Genomic DNA, 17,768 nt, shown 5'->3' with positions numbered 1-17,768 from the left:
ACTTAAATTATGTCTGAGATAATTTCTGTTAGACAAATTTCAGTTTGGTTGTGTTTCAAAACTCATATAATTTTCCCCCCACCTCTTGATACAGAATGTAGTAATCCCTACAAATATCTACAGAGGCCTTCGCAACCTGCTGGACGCCTATCATGTTCCTGAGTTAATTAAGGTCTGTGGTTATAAAGTAACTATTTTGTTTCTTCAAAATATAAAATATATATGTTGTGTGTTCCAGGAATATAGTCTAGCCAAAATAGATTTATTTGATTAACTGTGTAAAACCTTCATCCTTTCCCTAAATCTTCTTTGCTCTCGAAACCCAATTTAATTTAGGATATTTGTGAAGAGCTACATTTGATGAAAGTATTTTGAAGAATCGGTCTTTTCCTTTTAGTAAATCTAATAACACTAGAAAAAAGCTATTGTACTTAGAATTAACTTGCCACAACATTTTTAGCATCATTTTATTCATATAACATTTTGTTTTTATTTACTGATATTTTTAATGTCTTATTAAATTCTAGGATATAATTTTATTGGCTGATAGAGAAAAGTTGTCAGTAGCAGACATTCCAAAAGTAAGTAAATTCACTAATAGCTGGATTTCTTCGTGGCATGGTAATCAATTTTTTTTTTTTTTTTTTCAGATAATGCATGAAGGTATTAACTAGTTCTCAGTGATATACTTGTATAGTCTACAACAAACTCTTCCCAAAATGGGAATACTTTTAGGGGGCCATGCGGAAGGAAACACAGTCTAGTGATTAATATACAAGATTGGGAGTCAGAATATGTAGGTTCTTCCTCAGATTTGCTGATTGAGCTTGGCGATTCACTTAGGTTCCATGCCTCAGTTTCCCCATTTGTAAAATTCAGCTCATAGTGGTGGTGTGAGGCTTAATCAGGTTATGCACTCTGAATTCCTTGAATGACAGGAGTATAAATCCAGTACGGTGGTGGTTATGTGGCATCAAGTCTTTTTTTAATCTTCAATGTGCCTAGATCTGAGAGGTAGAGAAAAGAGGTCTGTTTCTTTACTTCTACCACTAAAGAAATGAGCCTGAGAGAAGCTGATGTTTCCACACTGTAAAAAGCTCCCATGGCTTCAGTTTTTATTATGCTGTTGTCTCAAGTTCTTAACTAGCATCAGCTCCTTAATTAGCTACAGCATTCTTAATTGTTACAGATTTTTCTTTTGACTTATGAATGAACAGGTTTCATCTTCCTTTGGCAAAGTGACCTATTAATTTTCTTTTTTTTTAACTTTTGTTTTCTTTTTATCACCTGTTTTTAGAACACTGAACTTGGAGTGTCTGCTTTGGAGGAGGAACTGGAAAAACTAAAAGCGGAAAAGCAACCTATTGGAAATGTCCTAAAACAGCTTATAGTTGCTCTCTGTGCAGAAGAGGTAACTTGAGCAATGCAGAGATCATTGCAAATGCTGAGCTATATTTAAAAGGAATGTAGATGACTGTATTATGGATAGATGTAGTTAAGCAGGACAAGCGCAGTGCTTGAGGTTTCAAGGTTTGATGCTTATAAATCAGACATAAGGGAAAAAAAACAATTAAATAAAAAGGTTAACTAATTTCAGCTACACCTTGAATGACATGTTTTGGGGTTGCTGAAGTTTGTTTACGATAATCTGCAAAGTGAATGATAGTAACAGCTGTGATAGGTTTATCATACATGCCAAATGTCCTTTCAAGCCATGGCTCCGGTCTCTTATATCTCTAGATTGTCAAGCAACTGATACATGCAGTAGTCATTTGCAAGTCAAATATTACTAGGTTGTTAATGCAGGGATTGAAATTCCATTTTCCTGCTGGAGGAAAGCTCTTTCTGAGATAAAGAGACTCTTGCCTTCATTCGGCGAGCGTCCAGCTGTAGCTCATATTCATTTTAGTGTGTCTGCAATTTGTGGGATATCATCAGACTTTTGTCCAATTTCTTGTTCAGTATGATTTTGTCATATACCCATGGTTTTACAAAGAGCCATAACTGTGTTTAAGATTATAGCATAGTATTCAGTATTGCTGTAAATCCAGCCTTTGGAGAGATTCTGTTTCTCAAATGACTGTCTGTTATAATGTTGTACCTGAGACTATAAGAATAGTCTGATAAGTCATAAGCTTTAATATGGCACCCATTAAATTGCATAAACAGCAATGCAAAATACATATTTTAAAAGATTATGGCAAATGCTGAAGCAGCCTGTTTAATTAGATTATGAATTGGTTTCTTGTCTTATAAAGTTTTTTCAGTTTTATGTTTAGGATATTGGTGCCTGATAAAATTAAAGCATGGCATTGTACATAAAAATTAGTCCATATTCCATAATCAATCATGTTTGTAGTTCTGTGTGTGACAACAAAAAAAGTCCATAATAAAGCATTGTAGACACTTCAGTTAAAACAGGTAGACTAACACCTAAAATACACCTTTCAGTTAAGTTGAACTGAAACAGTTTGGGAACAGATGAATTTATTTTTAAAAATAACTTTTATTGTTAAAATCAGTTAAAGCAATACCAGCTTTGTTTCACAAACATTTTTTTTTGGTATTAAAACACTAAAGCTATTCATACAGCTACACACTGAACCCTAGCATTCATAATGTCGTATTGACTTTTTCTGTGGTTCACATCTTCGCTCTGTTCCTCTTTTTTTAGAATATGCAAAAAGCCCTTGAAGTGAAAGCCAAATACGAATCGGACATGGTTGTTGGTGGCTATGCAGCCTTGATAAATTTGTGCTGTCGACATGATAATGTAGAAGATGCAATGAACCTGAAAGAAGAAGTGTAAGTACACCGGCACTGAAACATGTCACAGAGATTTATGCTGATACACAGACCTTGTTGAATTAAGTAGGTTGAATATTAACCCCTTCATACATTTTTAATTAGTTTTTCCCCTGTGTATAATTCTTAAGAAAGATCAAGAATTGTTGGCAGTTCATTAACACACTTTGAAAGTGTGTGTGATGTATTATCTTAAATAAGCAAATTATGATGTTTTTGTCAACAGCCTTTAGCGTTTAAATTCAGGTTTGTTTTTGAAAAATGGTAATATAACTGCATTTATATTGCATCAGAATAGCAATGCTTGTAAGTGACATTATATTTTAAGACCTGTCAGCAAACATTTCCTTTTTAAACCTCCATTTTCAGAGATTATATCTTGGTTGTGAACATTAGCTCCCAGCTAAAATGTGTTATGCATGATTTGTCTGGGAGCAAATTGTTTTACAGAGCATCCTCCTTTCTTGTACCTTTCCCTCCTCACCCCCCCCCCCCAAAAGATTAAAATTCAATTTTAATGTTACAGTGAATCATAATAGTTATGTATTACTTTTGCATACTTTTGATTCTCCCCCTTCCCTTGCTAAAATTTACTTGGCTTTCACAGTGGAATTCAAGTCAGGTATCCATAACGTGGAGGGAGCTCTGTCAGTGTTGAGAAAGAGACAAAATGGCTCACTCGTTAGCACTGGGAAACTTGCTATTGTGTGTATGTAGTAACTTTTTATATGCTGTTTTTTTAATTTAAATGTCTCATCGTGAGATTTTACCAAGTATGATTTTGAGTTTTATAGTAGTGCTTCAAAGGTAGGTCAAGACTCAGTGATCTGCTGTGAGCTTATTATGGGAGCTGCTAATAAGTGCCTTAAAAAGCACCTTCCTGCCTGCCTTCCTTCAATATTCTTGGGAAAGTGACTAAATTAAAGAAACGGTACTATGAATAGTAGAAATTGAAGGCTACAAAAGGTGGATGACTTTATGTTCAGTACTATTTGTACTGTAATACTCAGACAGGGTGCTTGCAGGACGAAGTTTCTGTCTTAAATATGGGAGAAGTGTGCCTTGTTCTTCCCTACTGTCAAATTGATAAAGACATCCCTTTCGTAAACTCTCTGAAAAGTTTCTTTGCTGCCTAATATCCTTTTTTTAAAGAGAAAAAATGTACTTCAATAGCAAACTTTGACTGTCAGATTCTTTCTCAAATATTTTAATCTAACTTCTGTGTAACTAATTCCATACCTTTGTTGCTTTGTCTGTAAGAATAAACCTTCATTCTATATACATTAAAAAACTGAACTTCTATTAATGCAGTTTTTAATATGTTCTAATTTTTAGCTTCCGTAAAGATTCATCTGTTGCTCTTGACACAAATAAGTACTTAGCCTTGGTGAAAGTCTTGGGAAAGCATGGCAGACTAGAAGGTAAGCCATTTGCTTTCAGTATAAGTTTCTGCTATATAATAAAGGTATCTTGCCACTGGACTAAAAATGTGAGTTGATATTAATGGTATATCATGTCCTGCAAAGTGCTTGAACATTTTGCATACAAATTTGCATGTGAATTCAACCAGAGATGCTTGGACAGTACAGGCCATTAGTTTTAATGGATTGGCAAGCTTGTCATTTACATTTGCACAGCTCAGTGCTTTTTGCATTTCTGCAGCTAGTTTTTATTAGCATTGCTGTTTGGATTGAGTTTGAAGATCATGACTTATGGCACAAATTGCGTATGTGCCTAGACTAATGGCTTTGTTTTTCCTTAAGAAGGTCTGAAGGCTGAACATAGAACCTATAAACATAACCTTCTTGTAAGGGTCCAAACACTGCAGTAAAAATCCAGTAACTTGTTTTATGAAGTATTTTAATATTTTTTAATGTTGGCATTTGTTTATATTTTATTCACATTGCAGTTTAAAGTCTGTGTGATAGATTGATTTGTAATTTTGGCATTAATGAGTATATTGCATTTGATACCCAAACTGGATTCCTAGGTCTTTGCTGTAAATGATATGGACTTCATGCCTAATAATGTAGGAAGTTATTAGGCTGATTATTATAACCTACAGGATATTGCCATTTGTTTTAAAGCAGAGCTACAAAATCTAGCCAACATAACTCAATCTTTCAGTTTTTTAATCTTACATTATGACTATTTTCTTTGTTAATGTAAAATTATACCTTTTTTTCTTCATCAGATGATTTCATTGAAATTTCACTTGATCACTTATTAGAATTATATTCAAAACCCTGCCCCCTTCCAAGTGACATTAAATTAGATCCTGGTCACCTCTACAGTGAAGAAGTATGGCTACATTTTCTGAGTAGCATTATTTTCTGTGGTACATTTGTGATCTGCAAAGCTCTTTTAAAAGATTAGGCAGCTTTATTGCTTTTATGTAAAGTGGTCAAAACATTTTGCCTGTGCAATAATTACGAACATTATAAAAATGCACTTATTCCATATACCAAAATGTTTGTTTCTGCCTTCCTAATGAAGCTTAATGAACCTAATGTTTTAACATGCAGTCAGTTAGAAAGCTTTCATTGGCTCTCCTTGGCTAATTAGTATCGACACAGCAAACAGGCCCTATCGGTATCAGACCATTAGTCTGGCTGTATATTCAGTGTAAACACATCTTTATTATCTGGCCTCGTGACAAGCCATCTGCTAAAGAAACAATGGTGTGATTTAGCAGATGTTAGCACTGAACGATAAAAGCATCCATTTGGTGGGATCTTGCAGCTATAGGGCAGACTGTACAGGGTTATGTGGTGCAAAGTGGGCACACAGTTCCTATCTATAATTTGTAGTCAAAGTTGCAGTGAATGATAAAGCCATGCTATTGTGGATTTATAATTGTAGTCTCGTTTAGAAATGCAAGTAGTAATTAACTTGAAATCGGCATTATACACCAGAATTTACATTCCTGCTGGGTTTGAAATGCTGTTTTAATAGCAGTTTGTTTTCCCTACATGAAATTACCTAAGGGTCTTTTGTGTTGTTTCATTGTAGATGCTATTAACATTCTAAAGGAGATGAAAGAGAGAGATATTCCTATCAAAGATACAACAGTCACATCCTTTTTCCACATCCTTAATGCTGCAGCCATGCGAGGTGAAGCTGAAACGGTGAATCGATTACATGAGTCCATTCTGATGCTGGGCTTAGCAAAGCCTTCTGCTAACCTCTGTTCCCCTCTGATTACTGTTCACCTTGAAAAGTAAGTTTTCTGAGGCTTGGGATTAAGGGTAGGGTATGATCTAATATTTGTTCATATTACATGATTTATTTATTACACACACACACGAAGATGTAATATATTAAAGTAAAACTTTTTGTGAGGCTGTTTTAGATGGAACACTGAAAAAGAGACCAATAGGTTATTTTTTGTTTATTAACAAAAAATATTTTATTTCATGGTGCCTACATGAGAGCTATGATTACGTCACATGGACAAATTTAACACAATCAAAATTTGCTCACAAATTGGTTGTTTCAGATTTTAAGCCTTGCAATTGTGTTTGAATAAGGGATATATGGTCATCGTATGCTACATACATTCCTAAGTTATTGAGATAAAAAGTACGTGTTCCCCACCCAAAAGATGTATATATTTCATTGTAACTGCACATCTCAATAACACTTACGTAGGTTGAAGTTAGGTTTCCTTGTGCACTAAGTAATTAGATGAAAAGATAAGAAATCTGATACTACTCCCAAAGTATCACCATATAGTCTGGGTGCTCCAGTCCAAATATTTCCCATTACTTTTCCATTTGTACCTGTAGTATAATTCAACAAGAGAATGAACTCCATGCATTTGTTCTGGCAGGAAATAATTTTCATACACTATGTGGCATATTTCCTTGCATGGTCTTCTTAATATGAGACACAGTTACTTGAGGAAAATTCCACATTTGAACTGTATATAATTGGTCTTTATCACAGGAGTGTCAAGAATTAGGTCCCCCCACCCCTCCAACACAGTCTTCAGTGTTCAATCTATTTCAAGTTTTCAGTGCTTCTCTTCTATCCATTGGTGCTGGGGGTGCAGCAGCACTCCCTAGCTTGAAGTAGTTCCATCAAATACAGGGTTTACGGTTTGGTTCAGTGGTTCTCAGCACTCCCCCTATACAAATTATTCCAGGACCCCTGCTTCTATCCATTTTGGACTCTGTCTCAATTCTTCAACAGTCTCTTCCAATTTGGTCACTTATTTATATTAAATATGTTCTTTTGTTTCTTTTTAAATAAACCCTATATAAAATATTACTGATGTTTTCACAGTGCCATCTATTGAACAGTCAGTCAGCTTTCAAGAATATATGCTTGCTAACACTGGAACATCCAATTGTTGTTATATTAACTACCATTAAAAAAACTCAGTGTTTGCTCTCATATGGGAAAAAATGTGTCTCTATAACCTCGTACATACGTGTATGGTTTTGTAATATTTAATTTTATTATTTTGTATATTTTAAAAATTGTTATCATTAGCTTATTTTTAAAGAGAGAGAGAGACTTTCCATAATGTGGAAATATTTGGCTAGAAAGCATTGGAGCACACTATCCCAAATAACTTAAAATGTCTGCAAGAGTTAGCTCCTTCCCTGCTCCTCTGAGGAAGGTTACAAGACAGAGTTTCTTCCCTTATTACGATAGGAAAAGCCTTGTTACCCCATCCTGATGTTTCTTCTTAAAAAGGAAGGAACAGTTTCTGCTCAGACTTTGCAAAAAGTTCACCTTCAGGATGTGATCAAGCCTGAGAAATTTCTTCCTGGAAGGTTATAAAAATATTGGAAAGTTATGATTGAACTGAACATAGTGTTAGAATGGGTATGATTATACATATCCGCTATAACATTTGCTCATCACTGTGGTTCCCAAGTGATTTGCTATTTGCCATGCTACATAGCTCCATGGTAGCACATATGCAGGTGCTGAACTGCTGAAGTTAAGTGTTTGGTACAGTTTTATCACTTCAGAAGTTCGGCAAGCCAGTCAGATGAGCTGCAGGATTTTCTAATGTTCCATGGAACTGGCTCTGCTGGTGCCATTTAAAAAAAAAATTATTATTCCTGACATTGGTAGGAGGGAAAGGAAACCCCTGTGATTGTTATGGAAGACTTAAACAATCATAGTTTTAAAATGCTTACTCTTGCCTTACCAGTCTTTTTGGACTAACAACTAAGCTTTTACATTTTCCAAATCATTTTCAGAGACTTGTTCCTCCTACAGAGAGCATGCAAGATAGGAAAGCTCTTCAGAGTTTTCACATTCTTAACACTTTTTAAGGTGACAGTTCCCAATAAAATATTTTCTTAACAAAATCTGGTGAAGTAAAAAAGAGGCGTTCATTAAATGGACAAATGTGGGGTGGTTGGGGACTCCTATATGATTGGAACGGCAGGGAGCCCAACCCCCCATTCTTACAGCCCACCTTAACCCTCCTACGGGGGAGTGGGTGGGGGGGTGGATGGTAAGTTCCCAGCAGTGGATTTGTTGGAGGGAAAAAGAGGGGGAGCTGGTAGAAGCCCCCCAGGTAATTACAGAATAAATATGGAATTACCTGCACTGTACATTATTGTCTGCTGGGTAGTCCCAGATATTTAATAGTAAAGTTGCGGCCTGATTAAACCCATGTCAAATGTCTCCTGTCCTTCTTTTGGCATAGCCAGAAAACCCATTTTTAATACCACTTCACCCCGAGCCCTTTTATGAGTAGACCGGGAGGAAATTTTACTAACTAGTTCAGAAACAGATTATCATAGAAATAAATTTAAGTTAAAAAATAAAGATGGTTTTGTTTTCCCCAAGATAAAGCAATTATCTCAATTAAAGTAAAAATCCTTTTGAGTGATCTTAAAAGGTATTAGCTTTATTCTTGGTGTGAGCACTGTATTAACTTAAGAAATGTAAATTCGCCAGGAAAAATTGCAAAAAAGCCTACATATCCGATCTTCAGTCCCTCATTCAAGATCATTCTTCTTTTAATGGTATGGCAAAATATCCTGATTAGGGTATTGACTTTGGATATTTTTAATATTGAGCAATCTGTCAAAATCTTCCATAGGAATATAATAAGCTTGAAGATTGGGCTCAAAACTTGTCTTACTTTTGAACTGATTCTTCCGATTGCTGATAATGGGGAGAGGTTAATGCTGTGACAGTGTGTGTGTTACCTGTATAATATGAAAATCCTTGAGGATTTAGGGGGTAATTTTTTGGGGTTATTCTTTGCTCTCCTCTATCAACTGTCAAGGGAAACCTGTTCAAACACTAACGGATTTACAAAACTGTATAGAGGTTTGTGAAGCTAATCTGCATCTGTGCTATACGGTGCTTTGATAATCTCTATTTACAGGAGGGGAAATAAAGATCTACCACAGCTGCTGATTTTACTCTTACTAGATAGTTGCACAAGCAAACCTTTAAAATATAAATATGAATGTTGTGTAAGGTAGAAACTTAGTTTCATTTGATTTATAAAGTTTCTCTAAAAATGGAATTATTTCAGATCTCAATTTATATTTTATCTTCCCAGATTTAAAGAAAAATATACTGCTAGTTAATTTATACATCATGGACAAATACATACTTAAAACCCTTATCACATTTGCTAAGAAAATTTCCAGGTAGCTAAATATAAAATGTGCATTAAATCTAAACTATGTAGGCAAAATATGTAACTATTTTGTCAGCAGAGATCAGTGAACACAACCTGTTTAATTGGTAGTCATTTGAAAATATCCAGAAGGTATAACTGGATTGTATTTGTTTAAAAATGATCAAAATAGCAGTTTTAATTCATGCTGTCCATTAAAGGCCCCTGTGGGTTAATTTGTTCTGCAGTCTGTGTGAACACACATGCATTTCATTGGTGTCTCATATAGCAGGTGTGTTGATGCAATCTGAGTCCTCTGTTTGTCCATAGTTCTTGTCTAGGTTTCATATACTTAAGTACATGTGCGGTTTTTTGTGTGCTAGGGATGATTCCTTTGTAAATGTGATACGTTTAATGACCTTTTAACTCATTATTTTTAAAAATAAGTAATATTTTTAAATATTGCTTATCTTTAATTGATGATAGTTTTTTCTAATTTTCAACATCTTTATTCCAAGTATTTATATTAGTTCTGTATTATTCCTCCCAGTTTAAAACTCTTAAGTGCTGCAAGGAAATTAAGGAGGTTTGGCTCTTTTACTCCATTATTGCAATTAGGAATTTAGCATCATCAGTGCCAGAGGACAAAAGTGGTTCATTTGCCCTAGGGGGACAGGACAGTGATAAGATGATTTTTCGTCAAGGATCATTGGGTCGTAATTAAGTTACATTCATGGCTATTGCTTTTTGAAGGATGATTGGTAAATGACAGGCTTCATGTGCTTAATACGGACAGTGTTCACTAGGGTTTTTTTCTCCCTCTGTCAGAAAATCCTGTTGAGCCTGATAATGTAAATGTGGCATTTTATTCTGAACAAAAGAGCAGGGAAATGAGCTATCTTGTCTAATCATTCAGTTGTTTAACACCGACTTCCAGTTTAGACTCAATTGGCTGGAAAGCACTTGACATGTGAAGTTAGTGCTGTTCGGAACGCATGTTTGAGTAAATTTTAAAGTAAGTGACAGCTAAATTGTACCTAGGGAAATTACAAAGCCTTCAACACAGTTAATTTTTTGGGGAGGATTAGTTGTAATTGCAACACCAGTCTCCTTGAAGATTCCTCGCTGTAGCTGATGAACAGAAAAAAACATTTAGTTCTTTCAAGAGCCCGTTTTCTTAACAGAATAATTTTTGTAAAGCTGATTGTACCTTACTGAATTGATTTGCCTCCATGCTAACATCTGCTTCAGATTTGCAGAGAGGGATTTGTTTTAAGAGTTTTCTTTTTTTTTTTCTTCCAGAGTCCCTTTTTTCTTTCTCCTTCTCTAGTGATTTCAGGTTTGAGAGCTTTTCAATCAGTAAACCCCTTAGGTAAATTGCCACTTCACTAAAGCTTTATGCATAACGTTGTAGCACTTCATTCCAATTAAAATCAATATTTGGAGTCTTTTTATCAAGCAGACTCTCTGGTTTGGAAAGTTGTTTATTACAAGTAAAAGGGTTAGGTTTAGAGCTACATGCTTGAAGCAAGAGGGGAATGGTTTATATAATTTGAAATAGGTATGAGAAGAATTAGATAGTGTCTTGTTACAGAGCCTGATCCTGCAAACACTTGTTCTTGTCAGTAACTTTATTTATGGAAGTAGTCTTTCTTAGTTGAGTGGAATTACATGTATAAGTGAAATTACCCACATGGGTGTGTTTGCAGGATTGGGGCCACAGTATATAAGAATTCACAAGGGCCCCAAGCAATTGCAGCGCAATGCTGAGTTAGAGCTGTCTTGTATTTATGAGGGGGTCAAACATAATATGCTTATGCCTTAGGCTGCTTCTGTCATTTAGGTTATGATAGCATACCTCCATTTTTTAAATGAAGAGATTGCAGTGAGAGAAGTAATATCGAAACTGCTTATGTGAAGTGTTTCGTAAAAGAGAAATAGGAGTTTGCCCTTTAAAAAGAAGCATAAATGGCATTTGTCAATACTAATAAAAAGTAAAATTTTAATAGTAGTTCACCCATAAAAATAAAACTCTCATTCTTTTCCATGTTCCATAGATCATGTGAATTTATATTTAAAAACTTAAACCCCTACCTTGCATTGATGACCCCATGGACACACAAGTTTGCTAGCCAGGTTGTGAATGCTGCATCACTGGACACACTAACTAAAACATGTTTGGGATCAGGCACTTTATCCATTATATGAACCTTTGAGATGTAAATATGGATATTGATGAATATATAAATTTTGTATAAGAAGATTGTGTCCAATAAGATTTTCAGACATTAACTTGGACCTGTCTGGTTATTTGCACACACATTTTGTTCTAAATGTAACTGATAAAAAATAATATTCATACAGTTCAATTAAAATGCAAAACTGTTGTAAGATTTAGCAAAATGTGCATTCAAAACATTAACATAATCTTAAAAATAAATTAAATGTTAAGGCTGTGTTGTAAGTTCTTGTTTTGTCAGTGGGGTTTTTTTCTACTGAATTATTAACAACTTTCTTCTCACAAAAATACTTGCCAGTACCCGCCAAAAAAAAAAAATCTTTAAACAACTGCATTTTATATAACAATTAAAAGGTACTATGATTTATTCTGCAAATTGTAGTAACCCAAGCACAAAGTCATTTAAGGCTCCCAGGTTTAGTTTTTGCAATTCCAATAGTGTTAAGTTCTGTTTGTATTATAAAGGTATATTCTGGAGCTGTTTTGTTTTCCTTTATTTTGCATTTTATAATCATTTGGCAACCAACCCTGTGCATTCACCTTATAAATGTTGTCTTACAGTAAGTTGTGGTTGGGCAGCCTTATAAAACAAAATCTCCCCAGCAATGTGGCTCTGAGGAAATTTGAGACTAATGTAGTGGATTTTTATCACTTTAAGGTGATGGTCTGTTAAGCCAGGTTATAATGTACCAGTCTCATTATTGAGGTTAAATTTATTTTGGGGGCCTGAGTATGGAAACATTTTGTATGTTGTACGAGCAGCAAACACTATAACACGTATGTTATTTCCATTATCTTTTTATTGAATTTTTTTATTCTGCACACACAGTATAAATATCTTCAGAATCATACATTTAGAGACCAAAAACTATTAATGTGTCTGTTTGATTGACATTCTAGTTCATTCATTCATTTATTGATAGCTTTGACCTAAAGCAGTCACTTTAACGCTGTGGGTATACAGCTGAGACAATACTATTGCAGTTTAAGAATCAGTCTGAGCTGAATTTACAACTGAAAACTTTAATTTGTATGTGTAAGTGCTGTTGTGCCTCACAAGAATTTGAGAGCAGTGTTCAATAAAAACTGATTTTAAAGGTGTTAAACTGAACTTGCATCTAAAGCAGAAGAATTATGTGATTATATGAAGCTTTATATCCATCTATATTTCATCCATAGTATTCCTCTTGTATGACAGTAATCTAGTCTGCAACATCTACTTAGTTTTGAAATTAACCTGTAATTTAGTCTTCACCCCAAATGACAAAAATTCAAATGACTCTGTGGGGTGCCAGAAGATGCACTGTAAACAGGGCTTAGTAAGGGGATAAGGTAGAGATCCGTCAAGTTAGGCTCATTTTCACAGTGTCAGTAATATTATAACATTAACATTTCTTCTGCATTTATATTTTACTTTTTAATACATTTTAAAATCTTAATATAGATGAAATAGTAATAAAATCAAGGGCAATGTAAAATTTTGATTAAGAAACTAGAATGATACAAAACTAACATGGCACATGTTAAATGGATTAAAAACTGGTTAACTGATAGGTCTCAACATTTAATTTTACACAGGGAATAATTACTGAGCAGATATGTTTCTAATACGATTCCACAGAAGTTGGATTTTGGCCCTATGTGATTTAACATTTATCACTGACCTGGAGGACAACATAAAATTATCACTGATAAAGTCTGCAGACTTTACAAATATTGAGAGGGGGTAAATAATGAAGAGGGCAAGTCACTGATGCAGAGCAATCTGGATCAATTAGTAAGACGGACAGAATAAAACTATACATTTTAATACAGCCAAATGTGAAGTTATGCATCTAGAAACAAAGAATACAGGTTGTATTTACAGGATGGGGGACTCTATCCTGGGGAGCAGTAACTCAGAAAAAAGTTTGGGGTTACATGGATAATCAGCTGCATGTGAACTTCCTGTGCTATGCTGTGGCCAAAAGGGCTAATGCAATCCTTGGATGCATAATCAGGGAAGTTTCAAGTAGGAGCTGAGGAGGTTGTTACCTATGTATTTGGGACTGGTGTGATCACTACTGGAATATTGTGTCCAGTACTGGTGTTCACTGTTTTAAGAAGGATGTTGATAAATTGGAGGGGGTTCAGAGAAGAGCCACGATAATGATTAAAGGACTGGAAAACTTTCCATATAGTGGAAAAAGTAGACTGATCTCCTTGAGTTCTCTTTTGAAAGAGAAGGTTAAGGGGAAGCTTGATCACATGTATCTACATGGGGAACAGAAATTTGAAATTAGAAGCATCTTTATCCTATCAGACTAAGATCCAGTGGCTGGAAGTTGAAACTAGACAAATTCAGACTAGAAATCAAGTGTACATTTTTTAACAGTGAGAGTAACTGACCTTTGGAACAACTTACCAAATGATATGGTCGATTCTCCATCCCAGGAAATTTCAAAATCAAGATAGGATGTTTTTCTAAAAGATATTCTGAAGTTCAAACAAAAAAATAATTCAGGGAAGTGCTAGGGCCTGTGTTAGGCAAGAGGTCAGAGTAGATTATCACAGTGGTCCCTTCTGGCCTTATCTATGAACATTTGTGTAAGAGAAAAAAATATGAACAATTTGGAAATGAATTAACTTTCAATGACTACATCATTTCCTCAATTCAGGCTTATGAAATACTGTTGAGGAGGTGCTCAATAGAAGTTGCTTCAAAAATCAAAAATTATTATTACTGTGTCAAGTGTACAGTATGGATTTACCACCTGTTGTAAACAGGCTTCAAACATACATGTTTCGTACCCGTCTATTCCTACCCACTTTCACCAGCCTTTATCTGGTTGTCTTTCAAAATATAGAAAGGATCAAAATATCACACAACAAATGTTGATTTTTGCTCCACAGATTATTTTTACATATTTTTCCCATACCAACCCTCTACTCTCCAAACTCTTTCTTTAAACCTCCGAATTCCATATAACTTTGCTACACTGGTCTCTCTAACCACTTATTTCTCCACACCCTCTGCTATATTTCAGCTGTTGTCCTATGCTTTGTATGTTATTGTAAGCTCTTTAGGAGAGGGACTGTTTGATTTGGTTTGTGTTCTCTTTTAAAAAACACTATTTCCGTTTACAGTGCTATATAAATTCTTAATTATTTTAAAACTCCCTTCTGGTTGATTTCAGAGTAGCAGCCATGTTAGTCTGTATCCGCAAAAAGAAAAGGAGTACTTGTGGCACCTTAGAGACTAACAAATTTATATGAGCATAAGCTTTCGTGAGTCCTCCTTTCCTTCTGGTTGAGTATATTTTAAAAATATATTGGTGTTTGAAGTTACTATGACTATTGCATGTAGAGCATATGTAGTTCAGCATAAAGACAAAACCTTTGCATACATAAGTCCATGACTATAGTGTGATTCTGCTTGGAATCTGTCCTTTTTGGACAAATATACTAAAAAATATAAGTTTTTTCATTTAAAAGAAAAGGCTTCTAGTCCCCATAATTGTGAGGATAACTTTGAAAGTGTAAACCCGTGCAGTGATTTGTACCCAAATGTGCAAGAGATGTAAAACAGTAGCTCTGATAGGTCTGAAGTGTTCCATTCATCTTTTTGGGTTGCTAACTCTGTAACTTTAAAAGTAACATTTTAAATATTAGTGCAGAAATTTGAAGCAATGGAAATTGTGGGAACACAGTGAAATAATTAAACTTACTTAATTGAAACTGCCACAGAATTTCCAGTCCGCTGCAATGCTGTGCTGCAGTGTCCAGGAATTTTGCTGCAAAAATTAGGTCCAGCTTTCAGCAGAGTACACAGACTTTTGAATGTTAATCCCTAGTGAACAGTATTCACAATCACAACATTATAAATGTTCTGCTACTTGTAAGAGGTCTGAGGTGAAGATCTAGTCATATGATTGATATTTCTATAAGATGTTTTTCCATCTGTGGAGAAACTGTCTGTATTTCCAAAACAGGACAGTCTACCATTAAATATGTTAATTTGCAAACTTCTGTACCTGTTACTTTTAAAATATAAATTAGGGCTGTCAAATGATTAAAAAATTAATAATGATTAATTGCACGATAAAAAAATTAATCTCGATTAATTGCACAATTAATCACACTGTTAAACAGTAATAGAATACCATTTATTTAAATACTTCTTGATGTTTTCTACATTTTCAAATATATTGATTTCAGTTACAACACAGAATACAAAGTGTACAGTGCTCACTTTATTTTTGATTACAAATATTTGCACTGTAAAAAACAAAAGAAATAGTATTTTTCAGTTCACCTAATACAAGTACTGTAGTGCAATTTCTTTATCATGAAAGTTGAACTTACAAATGTAGAATTATTGACAAAAACCCTGCATTCAAAAATAAAACAATGTAAAACTTTAGAGCCTACAAGTCCACCGAGTCCTACTTCAGCCAATCACGCAAACAAATTTGGTTACAATTTAAATCTATTTCCCTAAGTTAAGTATCCTCACATCTTCTTGTCAGCTCTCTAAATGCGCCATCTTGATTATCACTACAAAAGTTTTTTTTCTCCTGCTGATAATAGCTCATCTTAACTAATTAGCCTCTCACAGTTTGTATGGCAACTTCCAACTTATCTGTATGTGTATATATATCTATCTTCTTACTATATGTTCCATTCTGTGCATCCGATGAAGTGGGCTGTAGCCCACGAAAGCTTATGCTCTAATAAATTTGTTAGTCTCTAAGGTGCCAAAAGTACTCCTGTTCTTTTTGCGGATACAGACTAACACGGCTGCTACTCTGAAACGTGTCAATTTGCAGGAGATAATGCTGCCCGCTTCTTATTTACAGTGTCACCAGAAAGGGAGAACAGGCATTTGCATGGCACTTTTGTAGCTGGCATTGCAAGGTATTTATGTGCCAGATATGCTAAACATTCGTATGCCCCTTCATTCTTCGGCCACCATTCTAGAGACATGCTTCCATGCTGATGACGGTCATTTAAAAAATAAGCGTTAATAAAATTTCTGACTGAACTCCTTGGGGCAGAATTGTATGTCCCCTGCTCTGTTTTACCCACATTCTACCATATATTTCCTGTTATAGCAGTCTCTGATGATGACCCAGCACATTGTTCATTTTAAGAACACTTTCACTGCAGATTTGACAAAACGCAAAGAAGGTACCAATGTGAGATTTCTAAAGATAACTACAGCACTCGACCCAAGGTTTAAGAATCTGAAGTGCCTTCCAAAATCTGAGGGATGAGGTGTTGAGCTTTCTTTCAGAAGTCTTAAAAGAGCAACACTCTGATGTGGAAACTACAGAACCCGAACCACCAAAAAAGAAAATCAACCTTCTGCTGGTGGTATCTGACTCAGATAATGAAACTACTTTGGATTGTTATCGAGCAGAACCTGTCATCAGCATGAATGCATCTCTTCTCAAATGGTGGTTGAAGCATGAATGGACATGTGAATCTTTAGCGCATCTGGCATGTAAATATCTTGCGACTTCGGCTACAATAGTGCCACGAGAACACCTGTTCTCACTTTCAGGTGACATTGTAAATAAGAAGGGGGCAGCATTATCTCCTGCAAATGTAAACAAACTTGTTTGAGCGATTGGCTGAACAAGAAGTAGGATTGAGTAGACTTGCAGGCTCTAAAATTTTACGTTTTATTTTTGAATGCAGGTTTTTAGTCAATAATTTTACATTTGTAAATTCAACTTTCATGATAAAGAGATTGCATTACAGTACTTGTATTAGGTGAATTGAAAAATACTATTTCTTTTGTGTTTTACAGTGCAAATACTTGTAATCAAAAATAAATATAAAGTGAGTACTGTACACTTTATATTCTGTGTTGTAATTAAAATAAATATATTTGAAAAATTAGAAAATATCCAAAATATTTAATAAATTTCAATTGGTATTCTATTGTTTAACAGTACGATTAATCACGATTAACTTTTTGAGTTAATCGCATGAGTTAACTGCGATTATTCAACAGCCCTAATATAAATTTAAAATGCAAACTGACTCTGGGATGTGGAAAATTTTCTGAATGGACAAATTTCTTAATGGCCTGTTATTAAGGAGTCTATGTAAAAATCCTTATGCGATTACATG

The 17,768-nt window shown here is 34.7% G+C and overlaps 1 protein-coding gene across 2 annotated transcripts in view; it reads left to right on the top strand.

The window, feature by feature from the left end:
- LRPPRC (leucine rich pentatricopeptide repeat containing) overlaps positions 1-17,768 on the top strand; it is a 168,548-nt gene that overhangs the window by 57,890 nt on the left and 92,890 nt on the right. For both annotated transcript variants that reach the window (XM_074949362.1, XM_074949361.1), the window contains exons 18-23: positions 95-172; positions 528-581; positions 1,298-1,411; positions 2,675-2,805; positions 4,141-4,226; positions 5,818-6,025. In XM_074949362.1, the coding sequence (XP_074805463.1) occupies positions 95-172; positions 528-581; positions 1,298-1,411; positions 2,675-2,805; positions 4,141-4,226; positions 5,818-6,025 (671 nt within the window). The remainder of the gene's footprint in view (positions 1-94; positions 173-527; positions 582-1,297; positions 1,412-2,674; positions 2,806-4,140; positions 4,227-5,817; positions 6,026-17,768) is intronic.

This window comes from Natator depressus, chromosome 3, assembly GCF_965152275.1.
Source record: "Natator depressus isolate rNatDep1 chromosome 3, rNatDep2.hap1, whole genome shotgun sequence".
NCBI lineage: Eukaryota > Metazoa > Chordata > Testudines > Cheloniidae > Natator > Natator depressus.
This window is presented reverse-complemented; position numbering and strand designations above follow the sequence as displayed.